Genomic DNA, 26,176 nt, shown 5'->3' with positions numbered 1-26,176 from the left:
GATTTAAGGATGACAACCTGCAGGTCAATGATGCAAAGGAAAGAAGGAAAAAAAACAAGTAAAATAGAACACTGTGAAATTGTAATCACCAAACTTGGCCCCCAAAAAGAGTGTGCCTACTTCCCTTCTTTGCAAAGACTATTTGTGTGGTACACTTCAATAGCATATTGACTTGATATACACTTTAATTGTATTTTTTATTCTTATTAGAAGGGATGACTGGGTGAGTGGATATTGAAAAATGAAGAATGCTATAAAAACAAGATATAAATAAACATTTTTATGATTATTTATTTTATATCTTATATTTATGTTATATTTGTTATATTTGATTTATGTTTATGCTTATTATTATGAAGCACAGCATAAGGCAGGGAATACTAGACACTGGATTAAAAGAGATAATAATTCTTGAATTTTCAGACTTCAAAGCACTATAATAACATGAGGCATAATTACTGTTAACTAAGCTCTCTCACTTCTGTGTGTGTGCTTGTTATTGAATCTTAGTCCTATCTGACCCCTGCTTTGGGGTCACTTCTTCGTAAAGTGTTGGAGTGCTTTGCCATTGCCTCATTTACAGGTGAGAAAACTGATGTAAAGGGGATGAAATGTTTTACCCAAAGTCACACAGCTAGTAAGTGTCTGAAGCCAGATTTGAACTCATGGAGATGAATGATTCTCCTTGACGCCAGGCCTGGCGCTCTATCCACTGTGCTACCTGGTTGCCCCATGAGTGTATATGTACTTGTTTTTATTTTCTTGTACCAACCACTGAGGGCACTCAATGAATAAACTAGTGAACCGAGAAGCTAATTGTGATAGACAAAAAGTGGACTAGACTAAGATCACTTCATGCTCTAAAGGGTAGAAGTTTGTTTAGTGATAGATTCAGAGAAACAATGTTTTCTCAAGTGATTTTTCTATTTTGTTTTGTCTTTTTTTGTTTTTTAAATTCCCACAACTTACAGGAAAGTGCCAAGGACAATTCTTCCCAGAACTCTGAGGAAAAGCAACATGAGTGATAAGGTATGCACATGGATTTCAAACCACAGAAACATGGTTGTTTTTTTCATGTCTACAAATAATGATTTATATCAACCAACCACAAATGTGAACAAAAACCAAGAGTAAGGCCTATTTTTAAAGTACTCTGGTGTTACCACTTAAATATCATCAATCATCTAAACTATAAAAATTTGCCCAAAGACATTTGAATATAAAAAAGGGTATCATAACACCTGGGGGCCTTGAAGACTGAGCAGAATACAAACATTCTTTCTGTTTCTCAATCAAATAATTCAGAAAATAAAAGTTCCCAATTTCCTTCTTTCATAGTAAAATGGAACATTATGGCAAATACAAACTACTTTTTTTCTCATCCTCCATTCTCTCCTGTATTCCCTCCAAGGTTCTCTTTTCCAGCAAAACAAGAACAAACCAAAAAAGCAATGTTGTCACTAATATTAATTCACTTTTCTCATGGCAGAAAGAAACACTTGCACTCTAAGACCATTTTCTTTTGTTTTTGATTTCATTTTAAGGACGCATGTCCCCAGCTAGCTACCATTGTCAAAGAATTCTCATTCAGTTAAGGGTTAGACGACAGTCTCCCAGATCTGTCAAACTCTCTACTTCTGTGAAGCCCAGTTACCCTTTGCAAGCTAACACTCCATGTGCCAGCTATTTTCCTGCACATGTAAAACTAACAAGGTATCATTCAGATTAAACTTAAGGAATATCTATTAGGAGTCCACCATGTACAAAATCACGTGCTGAATTCTGGAGAAACAATAAATGGAAAATTATGAGAGTCTTTCTCCATAAAGAGCACAAAATTTAATGGGGGAGAGGGAGAAAACAGCACATATAAGAAATAAGCACGAAAGATCAAGAAACAGTTTTATTTAGGAAAACTCAAGAAGGAAAATTTTCTTCCTGAAAGTGATTTTCAAGGAAGGCTTCATGGAGAAACGGAACTTTAAAAAGAACATTTCCCAGGCAGAGGCAGTCACAAATTCCAGGAATGGAGAGGCTCTCCGCACAAATGCATGGAAGGAAGAGAGGGCAGGGTGAGACTGAGCAGTAGCTGTCGGTGCCATTTCACTGAACGTAGAGGAGGTGACAGGAGCCAGTGTAAGGTAAGACCGGAAAGGTAAAGGGGAGCCCCAGGGAGAGGGCCCGGGACAGAGAAGCTGGCATTCCTCCTTTAGGCCACAGAAAGTGCCACAGACGCTTCTGAGCACTGCTGAAAGAAGCAAAAAGAGCCACGGCCTGTGTCGTGACTTCCCTGGAAAGGAAGTGCTGCTCCTCAACCACTTCTGCTGTCCACAGAAGGCAGGGCCTGAAGTGCTCACTTAGAACAAGTGAGACTGTCCCATCAAAGAGAACCCCACCCCCACCCCCGCGGTCACTGGCTTTGCAACAACGACGAAGATTATGGACATTCCCCCGTCCACGGACTCAACTTCCTCCTTGGAGATGCAGAATGTGCACGAGGCGGCTGAGCTGTCTGGAGACATGAAGCTGTGGCTCCGTGGGAGAGCCACGAAAGGAGAGAGCCGTGGCCCAGACTCACAAACGGTCTCAGGTTCGAGAGAGCTGTGCTCACAATTACAGGGAGCAGCCATGGCTAGAGAGCAGTTGGTCTGAAAAACTGCTGAAGCCAAGAAATGAGGGCATGACAGTGCCCTTGCGCATGTCAGCAGTACAGCATTCTGTTCTTAATAAAGGCCAATTTAATGAGGATACTGAAAAGCTAGGCAGGACCCCAAGGAGGGCAAAGCAGGACCCCAAGGAGGGCAAAGCAGGATCCCCAGGAGGGCAGAGCCGGATCCCCAGGAGGGCAGAGCGGGATGGGGAAGACTCACAGACCCATGTCATATGAGGAACTGAAAACGGAGAAAAGTGCAGCTGAAAAAGGAGAGCTGTTGGGGGACTGGAGGGAAATAGGAATCCTAGGGCAGGTACAGCGAAAAGAGACAAGCTTTGTGTGGATGTTTCCTTCAATAGAACACAAGCTCTCTAAAGGCCAGGGCCTGCTTCTGCTTTGTGCTCCTAGCCCCCAGGCTTAGCCCAGTTCCTAGTACATGATTAATGGATGTCTTCTGACTGATTTATCAGCCCCAGAGGCTATGGCCACAAGCCATGGGTTCTGCTGGCAATGTCAGTTCTGTTTGGGATATAATGAGTTTGACAAGACCACTGGACACCAGTTTAAAATGTCCAGCAGGCCATTAGTCGGGGATGTGGGCCTGCAAAAAGTGTGGAAGCCAAAATGACAGAGCAAAGGCAGGATTCACCTGAGCTCTCCCAAATTCCCCTCTGACCAACTTTAAGACCTCAAAATGAATTTTGGAGAGGCAGGGCCAGAACCCACAACCATTTGGGTCAGGTGTGTCTCACTGGGATGGGAGTAGAGCATAATCCACTCCAGCCCTGAGAGCTAGCAATGGGCTTTGGGGGAGACTTAATCGACGGCAGGAGCTTCCAGAGCTCTCAGGCCACAATCACGTCTCTTTATGACCCAACTTGGCTTTTCTTGGCAGAGATACTGAAGTATTTTGCCACTTCCTTCTCTAAATCATTTTATATTTCTGAGACAAGTGACTTGCCCAGGGTCACGCATCTAATAAGGTTCAGAGGCCAGATTTGAACTCAGGATGAGGACTCTTCCTGACTCCAGGCCCTGCAAGTCTTTCTGCTGCACTACCTAGCTGAGGATCATCACTCAGATTTCTCTAAAAGCATCCATTGTAACAGTTTGATTTTTTAGGATTCCTTCAACTGGGCAATTAAATTCTCAGTCAAATTTGTATGAAAATAAAATAAGTGTGATCCTATGATATGCATCTAGCTGTTGTTTTCAGACCTGCTTTCATGGAGCCCTAAAGGGCTGTATGGTTCTTAGGGTTTTTTTAAGCCCAAACTTTCAGACTGTTAGGAAATCTACACCAAATTCCCACTATTTCTCCCTAATATCCTAAATCAGCCATTTTGACTTGAGCAAGTCACCTAATCTCTTAACATCCTCACCAATGAAATGAGAGAGTTGAACTACATTCTAAAAATCCAATGATCCTGAAGACAGATGCTTGCCGAGCAGGAGCTACATGTCCCTTTCTATCCCTAAATGCCCTTACACCTATTTCATATGGATTCTGTGTTTCCTTATCTACATGTACATCTCTCCCTCGTGGAATGGCAATTTCCCATGTCTTCAGGTCCCCAGGTTTAATCTATGTACGGGGCCGAGCCCACAGCAGGGGGCTCTTACATATAACAAGGAAGCCATAGTTATGAGCTGTGGGCTCTTATACTGGACTATTAAGGACCCAGGGGAAAAAAAAGTTGATGCTGGAAAATCAGAGGCAAGAAGCACATGATGGAGTCTGCAAGATCTGCAGGGGCAAGATCAGAGGAATCCCCTCATCTGGGAGATCTCTGAAGGAAATTAAAGAAAAAAGCCCCTTCTGCAGTGGAAGGAGGGATCAGAAGTTGAGAAAAGGGGCAAATCGGACGTGACCAGACACCACTGTGTGAGCGAGGGTCCAACGTCCAACATCCATTCTTAGGAAGTTACTGAAAGTCGAGGTGCGCTGGTACAGACCAGTCTGGCTGCTCCGGAATCGGCCCGATGCACACAGCGGGCACCCGGCCGCCTTCTTGGGGCAGGCCCCCAGTCCTTCCGCAGACTCTGCCAGTCTTCCCTAGATCTCCCTACCTATACTGACTCATCAGAAGGTAAGCTCGCTGAGGGCAGGCACCTCATTTCCTCTTTCAGCCCCAAACTAGCACAGAGCACGGGTTCAATAAAACTTTTCAGGTCAAGAAAATGGACTCCTCCGTGGAGAGCCTGACCTCCAGAGATCTGCCATAGGAGCAGACTGCACACGTTTGCCATGGGCGAGGCCGGTCAGCAAGCCCTCCTAATGGCTCTCCCACAGGGAGAGGAAAGCTGGAGGTGTGGGGAGGATGAGGCACGGCAGGGCCGGGTCTAGGGCAGGGCCGGGTTCAGGGCAGGGACAGGCCTAGGCAGGGCCGGGCCTGGGGCAGGTACAGGCTAGGGCCGGACTGGCTCCAAGGCCAAGCCTAGGGCTTGTTCATTCACTCATCCCCAAAGGCCCACAGCAGCGAGGACGCTCCCACCTTTCTCACTTGCTCCAGCTCCTGTTGCTTGGTCTCGTTGGCCACCTGAAGCTCCTTCATCTGCCGCTCGAGCTCCTCCTGCTCCGCCAGCATCTTCTTCCTCAGCTCCTTCCGCCTCTGACGGGCCTCCTTGTGAGGGGGGGGACTGCCCAGTTTCAACAGGTGCAGAGTAGAATGAATGGCTGTCAAGTATTTTCCGGAAGAAAGGACAGAAGAAGGCAGATGACCGTTACTCTTGGCTACAGCGATGCTTGAATTATGCGCAGTAATATGTCTTGTTAACTACTTCTTCCAGAATGATTCTGAAAGCTCTAAGAACCTAAGACATTTCTTTGTTCCTTTGAGCTTGGACCCTGGAGAGAGATCCTAGTCCAAACAATGGGGCCGGTAAGAAGATGGAGAAAACCAAGGGTTGGTTCTGACTCCCCCTCCCCAGATTCCCCCTTTGGGGTGCTATTCCACAACTGTTCAAAATACTTGAAGCGACTAGGTGCAGCTGCCAGTTTTCACAAAACCCTTCCTCACTCTCCATAAAGCTCAGAGTTTTGTCACTGAAACAGGAAAGCAAGCAAGAAAAACCCAGAATCCTCCTCCCCCCAGGTCCCAAGGGGAGGCAGTCAGCTGGCTGGGCCCTCACCAACACCTGCCAGAAAGTCTCCAAGTAAAGCAGCATGCGAATATTCAACATGTTCCCATCTGTATTTCTGAGGAATTCATTTCAAATTTTTAGAAAACCTTAAAGTAACCAAAAACATTTCCAATCTAAAGTATTCTTGCCTCTTTTTGCTTTTTTTATCGCATAAGCTCAGAACAGACACCCTCCTTCTGCTTAGGGAACCAAGGGGGAGAAGGCCACATCCTTTGCAGATGATTAGAGGCGTAAAGAAATCTCGGGGTGAATTCCTCCCTCTTCACAATTTCTCCAAATAGACTATGTGGAAGAGACAAGAAAAATACATCCAAGCTCCAAGTCTCATCTTGGAGACTTCCTGCCCATTCTTAGCCCCCTTCCCCGTGGGAACTGCGACTTTAGGGCGAGATCCTGGCCCTCCCTTTGCACAGGTCCCTCCTGTCCTGGCTCCCACTTGTGTCTGTGTCTACTCCCTCACACTGCACTACACCCAACAGGTACTCCACAAACCGGTCCCTCCTCTGGGCTCTAGACCAGTATCTTCAACTGCCTGTTGGACACGTCCTTGAGATACTCATCAACGCCTCAGAAATCAACCCATCCAAAATATCTTCCCCAGGAAATGTGGCCCTCGCTCAATCCTGCTGTGTCTGCTAGAGCCAGACAGCCGAGCTCCAAGCGTAGCCTCAGCCTGGCTCCTTCCCCTCTGCCCCCCTCCCTGGCCCCCAAGTCCTTCAATGGACATCCCTAGCTTCTCGCTTCTTTCCACGCACGTGATCACCGTAACTCAGGCCCTCTTGCCTGACCAAAGCAGGTAAACCTCGAAGGGGCCTTAGAGACCTTCCAATCCACACCACTGATTTGCCATTTTTCTTTTTCTTTTCTTCTTCTTCTTTTTTTTTTTTTAAACAGAAAACAGAAAGATTAAGCGGCCTGGCTAGTCACAGCCCAGATCCCAGAACTGCAAAGCCAGTGTTCCTTCCCCTCCCCCCCAATCCTCTTCCTGGGCTATTCAAAGGGGTCCTTCCTGGAACCTATGCCTCCTCACCTAGCCAAGTCATTTCCTAATACAGAAATTGGATCATCTCACCTCTGGCCCAAAATGGTTTCTCATTTCCTTCCCCAGCCTCCCAATCCAACACCCTACTACAACAACACACTACTACAACACAATCAATCCTGAGACCATTCGGAATTCTCCCCATCTCAGCCAGACTAAATCCTCCTTATCTCAGTTATCACTTCCTCCCAGAAGCCTTTGCCCAGCCTGTGGGCCAGACTATTGACATAAGGTCTCCCCTCCCTCTCGGTTTGACAAACTGTCTTTGGCCACTCCCAGCTGGGCCCTGGCTGCTGCCGGAGGCGGCTCTTACAAGTTCAGCTCTAGTTCAACATCTCTCAAGTTTCTGATTTCCCCAACAGAAAGTGCCCGGCCCCTGTGGTTTTGTGTCTTCAGGAGGTAGAGACTCATGTGACTTGACTTTATCCCCCCAGAAGACTATAAGTGCAGGAATTATCTCCCTTTCATATTTGCCCCCCAGCACCTTGCACAGCATCTGTGCTTAATGCTTGCTGATGGGTCACAATCCAATTTAAATTCCAGCTGCTTCTGTGTGTAGCTTGACCATTAGTTACTTTAAGTTTCTGGATGGCAAGTACAGTCCTAGGACCTCCACCTCCTCCCATCACCAGCATTTCCTCAATAACAGACAAAAGAAGCCCCCCGGCCTTTGCTTCAGGGCTGCCATTGAGGGGAAGCTGCTACTGCCACACTTGAGTTCAAAGGGCAAGAAAGTACTGCCTGACCTCAAGCCTCAGTTTCCCCCTCTGTGACGTCATCCCCTTTGCTGCCAGACAAGCGCTGCCCTCGCGGGCAGTGTGGTGACCACAAGACATACTAGGGGACACTGAGGAACCCCTGGCTCGAGCACATTAATCAATGTGAACTGCTGACCTCAGGCCTGCCATCCCCCATAAGAAAGCACAGAAGATAAACTGAGTCAAATAACTGAAGAGATCTCACCTTGAATCCACTCCTGCTTTTTCTTCTTGTCCGAGGCACTGATTTCAAACGTCTTATCTAAACATTTTATTAGGAAAAGACATTTCTTTCCATCCTTGTCAGGTAAGGACTAGAAAACAAATTATAAATTCTTTTAAAATTTGTCCTGGAATGTTCACAACATACCTCATAAAACTCTGACCTGAAACTCTGAGACAAAAAAAACAACGGCAGAGGCAACATAAAAACCTACATTAGTTTGCTCAAAGGACCTCCCTGAGAGAGACATTTCAGGCACCTCAAAGGCAGGGAGCACTGGGGAGCGCCAGAGCGCTGGGCCTGCAGTCAGGAAGGCCCATCTTCCCGAGTTCAAATCCAGCTGTGTGACCCTGGGCAGGTCACTTCTCCGTTACCTCACCTAAAGTGAGCTGGGGAAGACAATGGCAAACCCCTCCAGTATCTCTGCCAAAAGACCCAATGGGGACGTGAAGAATCGGAAATGACCGAACATTTCAGATACAATGTCAGACTCGGATTAAACATCTCCTAGCATTTGATGACCAGTTCATGGACAGATGAAAAGCTGGGCAAACAGGGTGAAGTGCCTCGCCCAGGGTAAGTGTCTGAGGCCGCATGTGGACTCAGGCCTTGCTGACATCAGACCTGGTGCTCTAACCACTGCACCTCCTGGCTGCCATCCCACTATTATAGTTGGGGGGAAACTAGGTCCAGGGTGGGCAGTGAAATCACAACACGTAGCAGAGCTGGAACTGGACAAGGAGATGGGGGTCTCTCGACTCAAGTCCAGAGTCCTTCATTCTACCAGTATGTCTCTGCACATTTCTTCAAAGAGAAAATGTCACTTTTTTTTTCTTTTTTTGCTGAGGCAATTGGGGTTAAGTGACTTGCCCAGGGTCACACAGCTAGTAATTATTAAATGTCTGAGGCTGGATTTGAACTCAGGTCCTCCCAACTTCAGGGCTGGGGCTCTATCCTCTGCCCCTGTGTCCCACTTTAAAGAGGCAAATCCAATCCCCAAAGAAGGATGACTTCAGCACCAGGGGCAGCACCGGGTAAATCAGCCAAGAGAAACTGTTGAACACAGCAAATGGGAACTTTACCTCTACACAGCAACTGTCATCCAGAATGATGTCTCCTTTCTTATCCTTTAGATCCTCACTCACATAATAAGAAATGATGTTGGGTTTCAGCACAAACCAACGTTCAGTCCAATTTTTCCTTCTGTGGCCTTTTTTCATCATGTAACCCTAAAGAAATTAGAGCTGATGTAAATGCTCCTGGAGAACCAGCTGCTCTTCTCTTAGTTATCAGAGCTGGCCGCTCTCCCATCACCTGGTGCTCACTGACTGAGTCCCACTCAGAGCAAATTGCCAGCTTTACTGAACTAAAACAGTCAGAAGAGGATGGATGGGAGGCTCCCGGCACAGGCCCCAGCCCAGACTTCTAAGTCTGGCTTCGATTCCCCCACGATCTCATCCCTCACACAGACCTCTTGGTCTAAAGAGATCAGTCTATCCCTCCTTCACCCAATTTTCCTACATGCATTTCTGCCTTTTCCACCACACCTCAGCCTAGAGAGCCCCCCTCCCTAGCAGAATCCTGCCCAACCCTCAATTCCTAGATTAACTTCCAGTTCTTAGGGGCCTAATATAGTGGACAATAAATGGTTGTGGAATTCAATTCTTACAACACACATTGTCTGCATCATTCATTTGACCACAAATTACTTCTGTATGTAAATATGACCAGTCTCTTTAATTAGTCAGTTAGCAATCCAATAATAAGCCTCTATTAAGCACGTGCTAAACACCATGCTAGGCACTAAGGGCACAAAGAAAAAAGGGAGACAGTTCATGCCCTCAAGGAGCCTACATTCTGCCAAAGGAGTATCCAGTAACTGGGGGAAGGAAGGGGACTGAGAACCAGGAGAAGTGTCCTGTAGGCAACAATCCTTCCACTGAAGACTGACGGATACAAGGGATTTTAAGAGGCAGAAGAGAGAAGGGTTAAGTCTCTACCAAGATACAGGGGAAAGAGAGGATTTAAAGCAGTTTGGCTGGATCCTGGTGGGGAATGATGCACAAGGAAAATCAGAATTATTGTAAAGGATTTTAAATGCAAAAAAAAAAAGGAATCTGCATGGGAGCTTAGGTCCCAGAGAAAGCCCAGAGCGCACAGAGTAGCAGCTCAGCCTGTGCTTCAGGAGCATCCCATCGGCAGTTGTGTGCAAGGTGGTCTGCAAATGGCCAGGAGAAGGCAAGAGGAGGAGCTGATGGAGGCCCAAGAAGGGGGATGGCTCCTGAGTGCAGAGAAGGTGGGGGTTACAGAAAGTGCTATAAGTTAAGTTGCCTCCTCCCGGCTGCTTGGCTGACTCCAAGGCCGGGATCCTGAGTGACTGCCAGGGTGGTGCTAACCTCAGCGACACAAAAGAAATTCAGAAGATGAGCAGATCTGGAGGGGAAAAGGACGAGTTTGCTTTAGAGCAGGCTTTATCCGGGAGGCCCGAACTATTCTCAGGCTGACAATCCAAATGGCTACTGATGTAAAACAGGTGCTCAGGAGCCAGGGCTGGATTATACAGATGCAAGAACACCTGCAAAGAGCTGGGTATCCGGAGCCGAAGCAGTGGCCAAGCAAGAGGGCAAAGAAAAGAAAGAAGGTCTGGAACTGTGATCAGTGTAAAACCACAATACAGCTGTAAACCCCTGGAGAGCAAGCAGGGATCCAGTCTTCATGGCTCTGTATTCCTGATTGTTGAATAGCATCCAAAGCACCTGAACATTTCTTTTAATGATGATGATTAAAATTTAAAAAATAAAACATTCATTAGGGAAGAGAAAATACAAATTTCAGAAAATCCTGATTTGAAATAACATTAACATAGAATGGGTCCAAGAAAAGCAGTACAAAATATAAGAAACAATCATCTAAACATGAGATTTAACTAGATGGAGATGTTTTAGAGATATTCTTGAAAATCTTAAAGCAGTAAATCTTCAACACATATAGTTTAAAACTGTTTTTAAACCCTTCTATATCAAAAGCTACCATAATACTAAGGAAATAAATCTTTAGCCTGCAAAAAATAAATAGTGCAAGGAGAAGGAAAATCAAATCACTTTTACCTGTTTCAGTACATCTAATATAAGTTCATTAAAAACTTCATTAATTGCCATCGACACTGTCTGCCAATCCATGCCTTTGCTAAACTGTCCACTTCCAATAAGTTCAATTAATTCCCATGCAGAAAGACCATCTCGAGTAGCATCAAAGTTGATTTTGTAATGTTCAAATTCTTCTTGCTGCCAAACTCCCCCCATTGCTTCTGTGAGTTTCTTAAGCAGGTATTCAATCTGCACAAAAAAGAAAAAATATCATTTAAGAGTAATGTATCATATTTAAAACAAATCTGACAGTGTTGTTTAGAATAAATGTCATTTTACAGGATAGCCATCTCCCCAAGACCAGAAATGCTAACCTACACCAACAGAGGGAGCTTTCTCATTTGGAAGTCCCTCTATGTCAATAAAATTAGAAGTCTAGTATATATCCCTATTCTGTGTTGCTTAAACTGGGTTTAGGGAATATTCTTAACAGCATCAACAAAGTACAAAATTAAATGTCTAAAATTTTTTAATTAAAAATAAGTAGACACTCTAATACACAATGGATACCACATCAAAAAATGTCAGCACTGTCCATTGTGTTCATTTGGAATGAGAACTACATAAAACTGACAGCTCTCCATAAATCAAATGTAGAAAACCAAATAAATGTGATCTAACATTTTTCAAAACTGTCAAAAGCTATGAAAACATTATTTAACTAATAAACATATATTAAGTTAGATTCAGGGTCTTAGACAGAAACCCCCAAATTACAAAGGGAATGCATCCCCAAATATTTGTAAAATTGTCGTTTGAAATTTGAGATAGTTTTTCCGCTAGAAACACTATTATAAATGAGAACTGTTTCTAGGACAATCTATAACTATTTAATTTATTTAACTGTAACTCAGATAAGCATTTAAAAAGAAAATAATGCAAATAGTATGATCACAATGCTTAGCAATTAAATAGAAAAGGAAAAACTTAGAATAAGAAATTTGAGTTTTTATCAGATGTTGCAGCTTTAAGCAGCCTAAATTAGAAGAGTACAGGTCACAAGTCCTTTCCAAAGGCTCCTTACAGAAATGCTCACTGCTTGAGATAAGGGTGAATCTTTAATTTATTTGATTTCACTTTTTAGCGTGAGATGTCTCTTACCTTTGAAACAGTGTAAGATCAGCATGAAACTTAAACTTACAGTAAGGATAATCCTGGAATGACTGCCTTGTGGACATTTCAATCAGTCAACAAGCATTTACTAAGGGCGGCAGGCCCTGAGCTAAGTGCTGAGCAAAAATCACACCCTGCCCTCAAGAAGCTGACATCCCAATAAGAGACACAACATGAAACAACCAGGTGCACACAAAATATAAAAAGGGGAAGAGACAGCCAAGAAAAGCTTCTAAAACAACACAGAATTTAAGTTGAGTCTTGACAGAAGCCAGGGAGCCTAAGAGGCACTGGAAGGAACGAAGCATTACTCCAGGCATGGGAAGGCCAGTGCAAAGCTATGAGGAGAAGTATTATATTCAAGGGACAGCAAGGAGGTCAGTGTAGCTGGACTGTAGTTCGTGGAAGGCAGTAAAGTATAAGAAGACTGGAAAAGCAGAGAGGACATATCATACAGAGTTTCAAACATGTTTGACTTTGCAGGTAACAGGAAGCCCCTGGTACTCGTCATCTTGGCTGCTGAATGGAGAAAGGGCAAGAGCGGGGAAGGTCCCCGGGGCAGGAATGGAGAGGGCTAATACAGAAGTCCAACCGAAAAGTGATGAAGTGCTCCTGAACGAAGGCAGAGAAGGGGATGGCAAAGTAAAAAGGAAAGATTGGGCAACAAGCTGGAGATGGGATGGGGGACTGAGAGTCCGGTCCTGAGAGAAGGGTGATGGCTTGAGCTTGGGGAATTCAGAAGAGGAAAGTCCAGGAGAAGAGAGCAAGTTCTAGTTTGGATCCACTGAAGTCTAGATGCCTGTGGGATGTCAAGATGTCCAAGAGGACTTTAGCGAAGTAGGCCTCTCGGCCAGAAGAAAGACTAGGGCAGGACCCAGAGGCGGTGACTGAAGCCACAGAGAGAAGAAAGTCTGGTACAGAGTCCTGGGGAACGTCCACAGGGAGAGACGGGGATGACCCCGAGGAGGAGCCAAGGAGCCTGGGAAGGCAGGATCAAACAGATCCGAGGAGAAGCAGGTGGCTCCAGGGGCCAAGGCTGCAGAGACCGAGAAGGCTGGGTCCGACCTCCCGTCCCGGGGCCTCCCAGCACTGCCCCGTCCCCCAGACAGCTCAGCATGAGCACTGCCTGCCACCTTCAGGGAGCCCACCCTCCCACCAGCACCCATTTAAATTTCTCAATACACAGGGTGACTTCAAAGAGAAGGAAGCTCCTGGTAGGCAGGGCCGTTTCCCTGTTGTCTCTGCCAACTCGGCAGCCAGGCAGAGAACGTAACACATGGCAGGCACTTAATGACGGCTCGCTGGTGGTCACCTCTTAAGAGCCTCAGCCCCCTTTAGGGCACAATTCAGGGGCTCCGGGGAGCAGCAGTTTTTTTGATCCCCGAGTTGCCAGTGCTCTACAATGTCTCCATTTCTGAGGGATTCATGTACCACCCCTTCCCCAAGTACAAGCTGCTTGAGGGCAGGGAATAGTTTTAGAAATAGTTATTAAATTGCATTGGCCATGATTCCAGCAGGAGTTTTTTTTACTTAAAAAATGGAATAAATCTGGGGACAATGAGGAAGGAGAGGAGAAATTTCCAGACGATAACTAACTGGGCAGAAGTTAAAGAGAGAGCAGGAGGATTTCAAGCTTGGTACAAGAGCAATGGCCTGGTGGAAAGGAAGGGGAGGTCTAGCTGGGCCTCTTTTACCAACCCAGAAAGTCCAAGTGACTCAGCCAGATCACACAAGGGAGAGCCTGAGGGGAACATGAAGGGGAGCGGTGCCCCTAATTATAAGCTGGGCTAGTGCCCTACCCCACCACTAACTAGCTTTGTGACCACAGACTTTCTATCTTTGAAAATAACCATTTCCTCCACCACTAAATGAAAATACTGAACTAGGTCCTGTCCAGCTTCATGACTGCTTCCCAAATTACATCAGTATTTTACCAAGTCCAAAACCCCACTAACTTTTGGATCTCTCAGTGCATTAAAACATTCCCACTTGCCATTACCAAGTAATACTAAGAAAGGGCCAGCATGCCTCCATGGACTCCTCCCGCGAAACATCAACATTCTGAGAACTCATTCAGTTTCAGGAAGCAGCTTACTTCCTATTTCCATTCAAGTTTCACCCAAAATAACAAAGAATGAAACTTCCAGTTACATGTGATCTTAGATAGCTGGAGCGTTATGGCCTTTTATAGTTGAAAAGTCTGCTACCAGGGTTTGGCTTAAGTCAATCGGATTTTGTTCAAGGATCTTTCAAAATGACATCAGTTTAACGTGAATCCCCATCTCCAGCTCACTTCTGATCATCAGACACATGTCCTGCTTTATTCCTGTGAACACTGGCACCATATATAGGAGTAATGACAAATGCAGGTCCTGGAATTGAAGAAACCGAGTTCAAATCTCACTGCTTAGCCATCTGTGCCCTTGAACAAGCTGCAGGGGCCCAGTCTCTCGTCTGCAAAGGGAAGCACTAACCAGGTGGTCTCCTAGGTCCCTTCCAAACCTGTCTCCAGGAGCCACAACAATGTCTCAAGTTTTCTGTCTGTGATGTTATATAAATTGTGATCCTGGTCTTCTCACTTCACTTTGTATCACTATATGCAAAGCTTCTCTGGTTTCTCTGAAACCATCCCCATCATCATTTCCTATAGCACAATAGTGTTCCACCACGTGCATAGCTTGTTCAGAATTTCACATTCTGTGACAAACATTTCCAGGAGTCCTTGAAGGAAAGATGGGTCAACAGACTGGAATTCAACAATCAATCAACAAGCATTTATTCAGAGAATGATCTTGGCCAAACAACTTGCCCTCTTGTGTTCTTAATCTCCCCTTCTATATGGGGATGATACAGGTAGCGCCCCATCTCATATTATCTGTTGTAAAAATCAAATAACAAAATGGATGCAAAAATGTTTTATAAGTGTAAATGCTATAGCCACATATTAAATAACTTGTATTAAAAATAAAACAGGTTGCCTGATGCAAGAGGCAAGAATATCTTAATCTTGGAATTAAGTTTTACTTAACAAAATCCACAGCACTACTACAGGATGATGGAAACCTGAGTCCCCAAAGAACTACATATTTGGGGCGCACAAGAACAAGTCTACACAAAACAGGGAGGAAAGGGTGGGGGGAACCAGAGATAACTGAACGTCACTCACTTAAATGGGTCAAATATGGGAAGAATGCTCTCACACTGTTGGGTATAGAAATGCACTTCATTCAAAAGAAAAATAGGGGAGACAGGAGAGGAAAAAAAGAGAGAAGAGGAAGAGCAGATTAAGGGTCCTAAGGATTTGCAAATTCTAAGGGTGTTCAAAAATATTTATTGCAATTATTTTTGTAGTGGCAAGAACATGGACATTGAAGGGGAATGAGAGAGACATCAAATGGGGAATGTCTGAATAAGTTACAGTATGTGTATGCTTGTGATGGAATACTATTGTGCTTATAAGAAATAATAAAGGAGAAGGTTTCAGAGAAACCTGGGAAGGTTTGTATGTAATGATACAAAGTAACATGAGCAGACCCAAGACCACAATGTATACAATACTACAACAGACAAAAAACTTAAAGGATTTAGATCAGGCAAGGCAATGACTGACCACAATGTCAAGAAGACCCATGATAAAGTGTACTATTCATCTTCTAATAGAAAAGTGATGAGACTCAATACAAGGAAGACATATATTTTTGGTTATAGTCAATGGAAAAATTTGTTTTGTTTGACTATGTTTCTGTAAAAGGGATTTCTTTTCAGTGGGAGAGAGGAGAGAAAAATGAATTTTACTTGATAAAATTAAATATAATATTTAAAATGAAGGGGCAATAAATAAAAGGACGGGGGGAAATAGCACAGAAGTTGCCAGAGGCAAAGGAAGACCTAAAATAATAAAGGATCAATGATATATAATGAAGAAAAAATATTAGGCATCAGGCATTGCTTAATAAAGGGCTAATGAGACATAATGAAGAAAAAAGGATCAGGTATCAAGGGTAGCTTGAGAGTCCAAAAAGCTACACAGAGGTCAAAGAAAATTCAATTTGAATATTCATTAAGCTTTTACTTAGTAGGTAGAGGCAAGGCACTATTAAAAAAAAAAAAAAAACAACCTGGGAACCCCAAAACAAGACTCCATAACTCTCTCAAGAGTCGGGAGATATGTATACATATATATATACAATATATATGTACACACATATATACAAATAAGTATACTCTACGGGTCCTATGGACCGAGCAGATCATGGCTTCTCAGAAGGTCTTCCTGAAAGGCAGACAAGACTTCAAAGCAGAGATGACGAGGGAGTGCATCCCAAGAACAGGGGTCTTCCCAAATGTATGGCGGAGGAAGATGGAGCCTCAAGTTCAGGAATCAGCCAACCATCCACCGTGGCTTGGACAGTGCAGAAAAGGGAATGAATGCTCTGCAATGAGGCAGACAAGACCAGGGGCAGTCAGTAGCTGGCCTCCTAGACCAAGCTGACTCTGACATCCCCCAGAAGCAGAGGAGGGAGTTCAGGGGTAAGACATTTATGAGTGTCTCCCTGATTACAATGGGGACGCTTTGAGAGTAGAGGCATTCCCAGCACTTAGCATAGAGCTGGTACACAGCAAGTCCTTAATAACTAGATGCTGAGTGATTGATTTAGCAGTGAAGGGAAAAGAAATATGGCAGCTTAAGGGGAAAGCTGGGGCATGTGAAATTTTTTTAAAGGACAGGACAGACACATCTTTAAGGAACAGAGGAGACAAAATAAAGGCCAAGAAAATATCATTTAATTTAGCAATTAGAAGCATCATTGTTCCACATCTTAAAATCCTCTTTATTTTTCAAGTGGCTTAATTTTTATTGACCCCTACATGGCTGACATGGGCAGCTGGAGGGCAGTGTGGTTAAAGCGCCAGACCTGGAGTTAAGAAGACTCATTTCCTAAGTTTAAATAGGGCCTCAGATACTTGCTAGCAGTGTGATGCTAAGCAAGTCACTTTAGCCAGTCTGCCTCAGTTTCCTCATCTGGAAAATGATCTGGAAAAGGAGATGGCAAACCACTCCAGTGTCTCTACCAAAGAACCCCAAAGGAGGTCATGCAAAGTCAGACAAGAGTGAACTCACTCAATGTCACACAACCAACTCCCAAGTCCATTTTCTCAACACCTGCTCTTGCTCCAGGAGCCCAGTGCCATGGCTACAACCGCCTCTTAGGCCTTTCCCTTTGGATGGCCCATTATCAATCTCAAATTCAATGTACCTAAAACCAAATGTTTTCTCTTCCCCATTCTCAAAGGGAAGACCGACTTCTGATCTTGCACCCTGCCTTCCATATTTCATCCAATGAGGTCTTCCTTCCCTCAGTCAAGCAAAGACTTGCAAAAAGTCCACTGAATCTGACTTTCTTAAAAAGGAAACAGTTGTTTCCACCTATAAAACCCCATTGTGGAACTGTTAAAAAGATGAGGTAGCCCTTAGTCTAGAGATGTGGGGAGGGCAGGGAAATTCCATGACCAGAGCCCACAAGATCAGGCCCCAAGGAGGCAGTCCGCAGAGTACTTTACGAGCACGCCCATATATACTACAAGGCTTTCCTCCTTTGGAAATGAACATCCAGCGGACTTGCACGGGTGTCTGAGAGATGTGCTTTCCTCCTTCCCTTTTTTTTCCCCTGAGGCAATTGGGGTTAAGTAACTTGCCCAGGTTCACACAGCCAGGAAGTGTTAAGTGTCTGAGGCCAGATTTGAACTCGGGTCCTCCTGAATTCAGGGCTGGTGCTCTATCCATGCACCACCTAGCTGCCCCACCTTCTTCCCTTTTACAAAGGGGACCAAGATGTCTCTCCGTGCCCAGAGGAACTCCACCCTCAACTTATATTCTCCAAGCCCTGGGCACAGAAATACAATGATTTAAACACTTCTTACCCTCCAATGGTTCCCTTTAAAAGTGGCTCCATGACCCAGGGAAGGAGGGAGTACATCCCAGACAGCCCGTGCAAAGGCCCCAGGATCAGAGCAGAGACAAGGTCAGTTTGGCCACAGAATGGGGAGTTACATCCAGGGAAGCCAGAAAGGCAGGTGAGACACAGAGGGTTTCTTTTTTATTCTAGAGGCAAGAAGAAGGCACTGAAGTTTAAGAAGAAGGGACTCGTACAGTTAGAGCTGGGCTTAGGGCAACATCACTTTGGCAGCAGGATGAAGGATGGATTCAGGTGGAGACAGATGAGGGAAGGAGATCAATTAGAAAGGTATTCTAGGCTAAAGGTGTATATAGCTGTGTGAGCAGAGAGAAAGGGTGGGACAACAAATGTACTGCAGAAGTAGAAACAAGTAGATCTGGCAAATGACTGGCAATGTGAAGTGAAAATAACACTCTGGTTGCCAACCTGGGAGACTAGAATTAGTATCAAATCTCTAAAACAGACAGGGAGGGTCAGAAGAAGCACAAACATTTTATAACACAAAACAGGAGGGGAGAGCTGGCGATAAGAGAAAGAGAATGGGTCCTTTTAAGGATGTGGTAAATCAGAAATATCAGGGGCACATCTAGTTTGAAAAGCAAAGTAAGTCATTGGTGATGCAAGAATAAAGCTCGAGGAGAAAATTGATTCAGATAAATAGAAGTGGGAGTTGTCCGCACAGAAATGACGATTAAACCCATGGGAGCTGTCTTCATCTTTCAAAAATAAGTCTAAAATAAGACATTTGCAGGTCTACTTCCAAAACAATAAGAGAACATACATATTCATACCCCACAATTCTTCCACAGGAAATGATTTCACTTGAATATCTACTGAATAATATTCCAATCTGGAAATTATTGAAAGTCCTATAAGGATAACACTATTTTCTTCCAATTTTTAGAAAAACATTAATTACCAAATGAATCTGGCTTATTTAATATATACTTATAAAACCTGACTTTGAAACTATCACAGATGTCTCAGCATTATAGGTAGGATTTTTAATTGTTTGGTTGGTCTTTTAAACATCTTTGGGTAAATATTTCTTAAGTTGTCCCTTACTAACATTCATAGGATTATAAGATTTAAAATTCAAAAGTTCCTTTATCTTTTGATTTACAGACCAGGAAACTGTGGCCCAAGAGATTAAATGAAATGATGTAAACAAAGGTACACAAAATATAAATATCCAATCTGGATTTGAACACAGATTCTCTTGAGTATAAATCCAGCATTCTATAATACTATGTCACTCTGATTTGTTTGATTAAAAAAATTTTCTTTGGCAAAAAACCCAGAGTATATTGTACTTTCCCTTTCCCCATTTAGGTATACCTATAATTCAATTCAACCAATATTTATTAAAAGTTTATATCTCACACCAAGCACTTTTGTCTTTAACACAATAAGATGCTAAATGTCAAAGAATCAAAAGAATCTCTTGCTCTAATTTATGAGTAAGTTATCTTTCCCGGTGCACCCAAGCTCAGTTCAGAAATATAAGTTTTGGATATACCTAACACCCTAACACTAACAGACTGATAACACCTTGAAGTCCAGGGGGCCGATCCATCACTCACAACCCATGGATCAATGATCGAGTCCCTTAACCTCTTCCGGCCTCAGCTTCCTCATTGGTCAAAGCAGGCTGGATGGCCTCTAAAGCTACTTCCATCAAGGTCTCAGACGCTAAGAACCGGGACAGTATTGGGAGGGCCGTTCATGCTGGCCCTCTCATATTCCTAGGCTCCGTCCTGTTTCAGGGGATGACAAAAAGACTTCATCTTTCCAAGTGTTTTCAACTGGAAAATGCCTCAAAAAGACAAGAGTCATACGTGGCATGGAATTTCTCAGAGCTACGTAGTTGTTCTAGCATGACGATATCGGGCAGACACTTGGGAATGTGCTCTTCTGCATTCTGTCAGGAAGGAGGAAAACGACCCAGAATTTCCTGGATAGACACACTACCACTGTCCTACCTTTGAGGCACAGAAAAAAGTCATGACATTTATGACTTCCCTGGGAGAGGAGGCAACTGCAGGCGGTTATCTCGTGGGGGGAAAACACTCCCAAGTGCCCCAAATCATTTTCAAATATGATCAGGAAATACTTAGCAAAATAAACAGAAACGCATCACAACACAGACAACACCGACACGTGGTTTCCTAAGTCATTATCCAGGCCAAGAGGATCCTTCCACTCAGGACAGTGGCCCCCATTTCTATCTAGACTTGGTACCGCTGGCCTAGAGCAGCACCGACAAGTTAAGTGACTTAGCTAGAGCCACATACTCTAATGTGTGAGCAGGTCTTTATGGATCCAAGGCCAGCTGTCTGTCCACTAAGCAACAAAGCTTTTCTTTAAAATGCATGTATCAGCAAACTATCGTCCTGGAACTTAAGCCACTCTGTAATAGACCCTTACTCAATAGACTGAAACAGCAATGAAAGAAATTTCTGATAATCCTCCCTGACTTCTGTACAACACAGTCAACATATAAGTAGGCAGAAAGCTATGTCTGCTAAATATGCCTTGTCTTGCAGAAAGACATTTTGGGCATCAGAAATGGAATTTTCTATAATTGAAGCAATTTAGAAGAGGAAGAAAAAGCGTTCCACCCTATTTGCCAACCTACAGAAGAATTTAGCTTTCCCACAGCATTCCATTTTGGCCTTCATCTGCAATTATACGAGGCAGATGCTGACTAAATATTGCATGTCTTACCAATAAACTCTAGTCAGAGACTTTCTTCCCATATCCATTTTAAGCCTCAATGTTTCTCATTTGGGTCTACCAAAATATCCCAGTTAAAATTCTAAAAAAATAAAATAAAATAAAAGCTGGGCCTGAGTCAAGACAGCTGGGTTCTGCCACTGAACTTGCTAGGTGACCTGAAGCAATTAATTTAACCTCTGAATACTCAATTTCCTTGGCTATGAAATTACCATTCCAGCTACAACATTCTATTATTCTACCACAATAAGAAATCTCATTTAAACATGTTTTTCAAAATTACTCCTTACCTCTTCAGGCACAATAATTAATGGGTATTTATCCTCGGATAAAAAGTTGAAAATAACCCATACTTTAAATGAATCTTCTTCGCTGATGAACAAAGGACTTTTGGTGAGGTTTTTTTTGACACACAGCGTCCAACACATCCTATTAAATTCAATCTTGTCAAAGTTTCCTTGAACCTATAAACAAAGGAAAAGTACAAAACATTAAAAAATATTACAAGACAGCCAAAAATAAGTGCAACAAAGTACTGGCACTTTGACTGAGATTGTACAAAATGTGTGAGATATCCCACTGTGAAATAGCCAAACCCCCAAATGTAATGTGAGGCAACAGTCTCCTCCACCCCCCATAATATCATTCATTCATATAAAATATCGATCCTACTGAACTAACTGCCTCCCCACTGCCCCCTTGGCCTAAAGTCATGTCTTGAAGAAACCAATAAATTTTCTTAATCTCTCTGGACTGCAGATGACCTCAAAGATCCCTCCCAACTCCATGACTGCCTACTGGAGAAAGGCACTTCCAGCCTGGGAATATGCAGTGTCTACGGACAACAGGAGGGGCTGGACACTAAAACTGCTCCTGGCCAAGAGGACCAGGAAAGGCGTCAGAAGAGGCCCCATGTGAACTGGCCTCGGAGGCAGGGAACGTTTTGATAAATACAGATGGAGGGGTGGAATGGCTTCATAGGCCAAGGCCCAGAAACAAAAAAGCAAAGAAGTTATTCAAAAAATGAAAAGTAGCCCAAATTGGCTAAAAATTCCTAGAGAAAACAGAAATCAGTTCAGAGACCATATCACAATAATTTTCCCTTGGCAGTTAGATTCCTAAATATTTTATACTATTGGTAGTTACTTTAAATGGAATTTCTCTTTGTAACTCTAAATGTTGGATTTTGTTGATGATATATAAGAATGCTGATGGCTTATGTGGGCTTATTTTGTATCCTGCGACTTTGCTAAAGTTGTCAATTATTTCTAATAGCTTTTTAGTGATCTCTGGGGTTCTCTAAGTATACCATCATATCATCAGCAAAGAGTGATAATTTGGTTTCCTCATTACCTACTCTAATTCCTTTGATCTCTTTCTCAACTCTTATTGCCAAAGCTAATACAATATTGAATAGTAATGGTGATAGTGGGCAACCTTGTTTCACTCCTGATCTTATTGGGAAAGGTTGCAGTTTATCCCTATTACATATGATGCTTATTGATGGTTTTAAATAGATGCTATTGATTATTTTAAGGAAAAATCCATTTATTCCTATATTCTCAAGTGTTGATGTTTCTGCATGTATTTTGAAAATAAAAAGTTATCATTTTTTTAAATAAAGTTTTTTCAATTAACAAGCAATTTTTTTTGCCTCTCAACCACCTTCTCCTCAAAAAAAAAAATGTTTTTTACATAAAGAAAACAAACAAAACCCTTATAACAAATATGAACAGTCAAAAAAAAAATCAAAAACAAAGTCCTGCACTGACCATGTCCAACAATGTATGTCTCATTCTGTATCTTGATCACCTTTATCAGGAAGTGACATGTTTCATTATTGGTCCTCTGGAATTGTGGATGGTCACTGCATTGATCGGAGTTAAGTCTTTCAAAGTTATTTCTCTTTAGGATGTTATTATCAGGTAATATGCTCTCCTGGTTGCGCTAACTTCACTCTGTATCAATTCACATAAGTCTTCCCCAGATTTCTCTGAAACCATCAACGTTTCAATAATATTCTAATACATTTATATACCATAATTTACTCAGCCATTCTCCAATTAACAGGCAGCTCTGGTCTGTGCCAGCATAGAAAAAGCCATAACAAATATTTTGGACCTTTTTCTTCAATCTTTGATCTCCCTAATGTACAGGGCCTAAGAATGATATCACTGAGTCACACTTTTGGAGGACAATTCCAAGTCACTTCCCAGAATGGATGGAGTAATTCACAGATCCATTAATGGTATATAAACCCACATTCTCTCCAGTATTTGTCATATTTCTCTTCTATCACTTTTGACAATCTGACGGGCTAAAATAGAACCCCAGAGCTGCCTCATTTGCATTTGCTTATTATTTCCCATGTATTTCACAATGGCTATAACTTGGGTTTCTTTCTTTGAAAGATATGCCAGGGGCAGCTAGGTGGCGCAGTGGATAGAGCACCAGCCCTGAATTCAGGAGGACCTGAGTTCAAATCTGGTCTCAGACACTTAACACTTCCTAGCTGTGTGACCCTGGGCAAGTCACTTAACCCCAGCCTTAGAAAAAAGGGGGGGAAAAAGTTATGACTATTTATATCTTTTAATCAATTTATCACAGGGGAAAGACTTCTGATAGGAAGTGTCAAACTATCATGTGAGGAGGAGCTGAAGAAATTGGGGGTGTTTCATCTGAAAAGAGACTGCTTCGGGAGAGATGTGATCCTGTTTGCAAACACCTCGAAAACTCCGTGGGAGAGAGGAAATTTGTTCTCTGTGACTCCCGTAGACTAGGACAGCCAAAGCCCCAGGAAGCCTGGGTTTGGCTCAAGACAAGTAAGGAAACAACAAGAATCAGCGCTATCAAAAACTGCAAGAGGGGCTTTGTACAAGAGAGTTTCACAAGTTCTGCTCCCAGTCCCTCCGTAAGTGCCTGCAAGTGTGGAATTCCTCTTCCTTCATTTGTTTGAGGAAGAATGAGGGCTAACAGTGTTCTAAGGGAACCAGGCCAGGCCACATCTCCTCCTCGTTAGTCCAGGTTCTAAGGCCGTTCAGACCCTTGTTCCTCACTAAGTCTATATTTTACAGTCACTTAGAATCAGAAGAAAGTGAAAAGATAATAGGGGTAGGGGAAGGAGAGAAGGGGAGGGGGAAAAGAGAGGGGAGGGGAGGAGGAAGAAAGAGGGAGAGGGGGAGGGAGGGGGAAGGGGAGGAGAGAGGAGGAAGAGGAGGAGGAGGGAGAAGAGAGAGGAGGAGAGGAGGAAGTAGAAGGGAGGAGGAAGGGGAGGGGGAGGAGGAGGAGTGTGAGGAGAGAGGAGGGAGAGGAGAAGAGAAAAAGGAGGGGGAGGAGAAAGGAAGAGGAGAGGAAGGAGAGAAGAGGAAGGGGAGGGGGAGGAGGAAGAGGAAGAGGAGGAGGAGACAGAAGGGGGAGAAATAGCAGTAAACAGGTATCCCAGGCTCAGGTCCCATTCCTGCTACTTACTGGGGGACTTGGGGCAAATTACTAAATCTGATCATATTTAACTCAACTCATGCTTTTCATAAAGAAAGCGCTTCGAGAGCAGGGAGAGGAAGTGACGAACCCACAGTCACACAGACCCTGACTCACAGAGGTGCGCTGGAAGGAACTTCGGTTTCCAATCTAAGGCAAGCCCCAGGCCTGACTCCCAGAGGCCGGCCTCCCCATCCCGACTCCCGACGTGCTGAGGCTCTTTCTAGAAGGCACCTCCTGCTGGCATCTGGCCAGAGGAGCACACAGGGGACAGTGGCTTCCTGGTTCTCCAACCTGGGGCCCTTCAGTGTCTCCCAGGGTGAGGACCATGCTCCCGAGGGGGATCAGGGCGACCTTTTTGTTTTCTGACTGTCACACCACTGGGAGTGCTCTTGGCCATCCCCTTCTCCCGCTCATCTTACAGATGGGGAAACTGAGGCGCACAGGGTTGGGACCTTACCCAGGGTCACACAACCAGGAAGTTCGCCGTGGCACAGCTGACCTCAGGGAGGGGACGCCAGGCCAGGCCCGTGAGCTGGACCTAAGTGAGGGAGTGCTGGGCGAGGGCCCCAGCCTCCCTCTCCCCTCAGGAGCCAGCTGGGCCCAGGGGGCAGGCGTAGGTCCTGGATGCAGGGGAGACCTGGGCCTTTCTAAGTAAGGACTCTGACAGGCCTCAGTGTGGCTGAGACTGAACCCATTCAGTGAGGAAAATTAGGTAGTGACTGAGAAGCTCTGGTTTCGCCGAGTCCCGGATGAATCTGGGGGGGAGACCCTCAGGATTTCTGGCCAACCCACTCAAGCTTAGCACAATCTTTGTTCTTCCTCCGGACACCACAGTGCCCCACATAATAACCTCTCTGGGCAGGTTTGTAACATTTGTAAAATGGGAGGGGGACGGCCCAGGCTACATGATCGAGGGTTCTCTACACTGCTTGAAATCTGTGATTCTGTGGCTCTAGAGCCCACCTCAAATGTGACTGCGCAGCATCTGCTGCTATCAGTGAAAAGTCGATCTGTCCACAGACAGCTGCCAGACCTAAAGATCATCCAGAAAGAGTTTCCTGCTTTAATGCAACCCCAGAAGCTATTCACCCAGAAGCACAATTTGAATATTAAAATGTACATTTGAATGTCAACTAATAGCTCTTAATTTGGACTACTTGTTAAATTAAAATGGGGGTTCAAAGGCACCTAATGTTTCAGACTTGCTTAGGAGACCGGTGTGTAAATTCTCACCCTCCCTACAATGCTCCAGAATGTGTCTCCAAACTATAGATTCTAGGCTTTGAGGCTCACGGAAGATCGCACCGTCCAAGTGGCAGGGCCGGCTCATGAGCCCAGGTCCGAGTTCAAGGCCAGTGTTCTTTTCGGCTCCACATCACAGTCTCCCAAACCTCAACGTTTCATCCATTTCATGTCGACAATACAAAAGGTAAAAAACAGCTACAGGAAGCAAAAGGCAGGGTACAGAAAGATCAGAAAGCTGCCTCAAAGTCCAAAGTCCTGGGTTCAAATACTGCCTCTGACCAGTCCTGGCTGAGTGAGAGCTCCCTGTACCAGTGGAAGCTCCTCCATTCTCATGCTCTATCCCCTGTAGAAGGACAGGTTCTGTGGTTAAATTGGAGGGCACACCACGGTCAAGGATGGTTACACTACATTTAAACTACTGGAACATTTAAATGGCAACGAAAGAAAACTGGCAAAGCTCTTTAGGGAGGGCAGCTCTTTACTTAAAAAGCCTTCACAAAAGCCTAAAGAGTCCCTTCTCAAATGTCCCTCGAGGTCACGAGCCCCGTTTCCACACAGAGACGTCCACCCTGGGCCCTGCTCTTCACTTGTGCAGCTGGCCGCCATCTTAGTCCAGCCCTCATCACCTCTCACCCAGATCCAGCCCTTCAGAGCCCATTCGAGAGCTCCACGAATTTCC

At 44.2% G+C, this 26,176-nt stretch overlaps 1 protein-coding gene across 1 annotated transcript in view; it reads right to left on the bottom strand.

Annotated features, from left to right (window-relative positions):
• Positions 1-26,176, bottom strand: part of SWAP70 (switching B cell complex subunit SWAP70) — a 71,762-nt gene that overhangs the window by 13,977 nt on the left and 31,609 nt on the right. The window contains exons 3-7 of the mRNA XM_074276074.1: positions 21,063-21,236; positions 10,928-11,155; positions 8,903-9,049; positions 7,803-7,911; positions 5,149-5,330 (exon numbers count right to left, since the gene is read on the bottom strand). Of these exons, the coding sequence (XP_074132175.1) occupies positions 5,149-5,330; positions 7,803-7,911; positions 8,903-9,049; positions 10,928-11,155; positions 21,063-21,236 (840 nt within the window). The remainder of the gene's footprint in view (positions 1-5,148; positions 5,331-7,802; positions 7,912-8,902; positions 9,050-10,927; positions 11,156-21,062; positions 21,237-26,176) is intronic.

Source organism: Sminthopsis crassicaudata, chromosome 6, assembly GCF_048593235.1.
Source record: "Sminthopsis crassicaudata isolate SCR6 chromosome 6, ASM4859323v1, whole genome shotgun sequence".
NCBI lineage: Eukaryota > Metazoa > Chordata > Mammalia > Dasyuromorphia > Dasyuridae > Sminthopsis > Sminthopsis crassicaudata.
The sequence above is the reverse complement of the archived record's forward strand: the minus strand, read 5'-3'. Positions and strand labels throughout refer to the sequence as shown.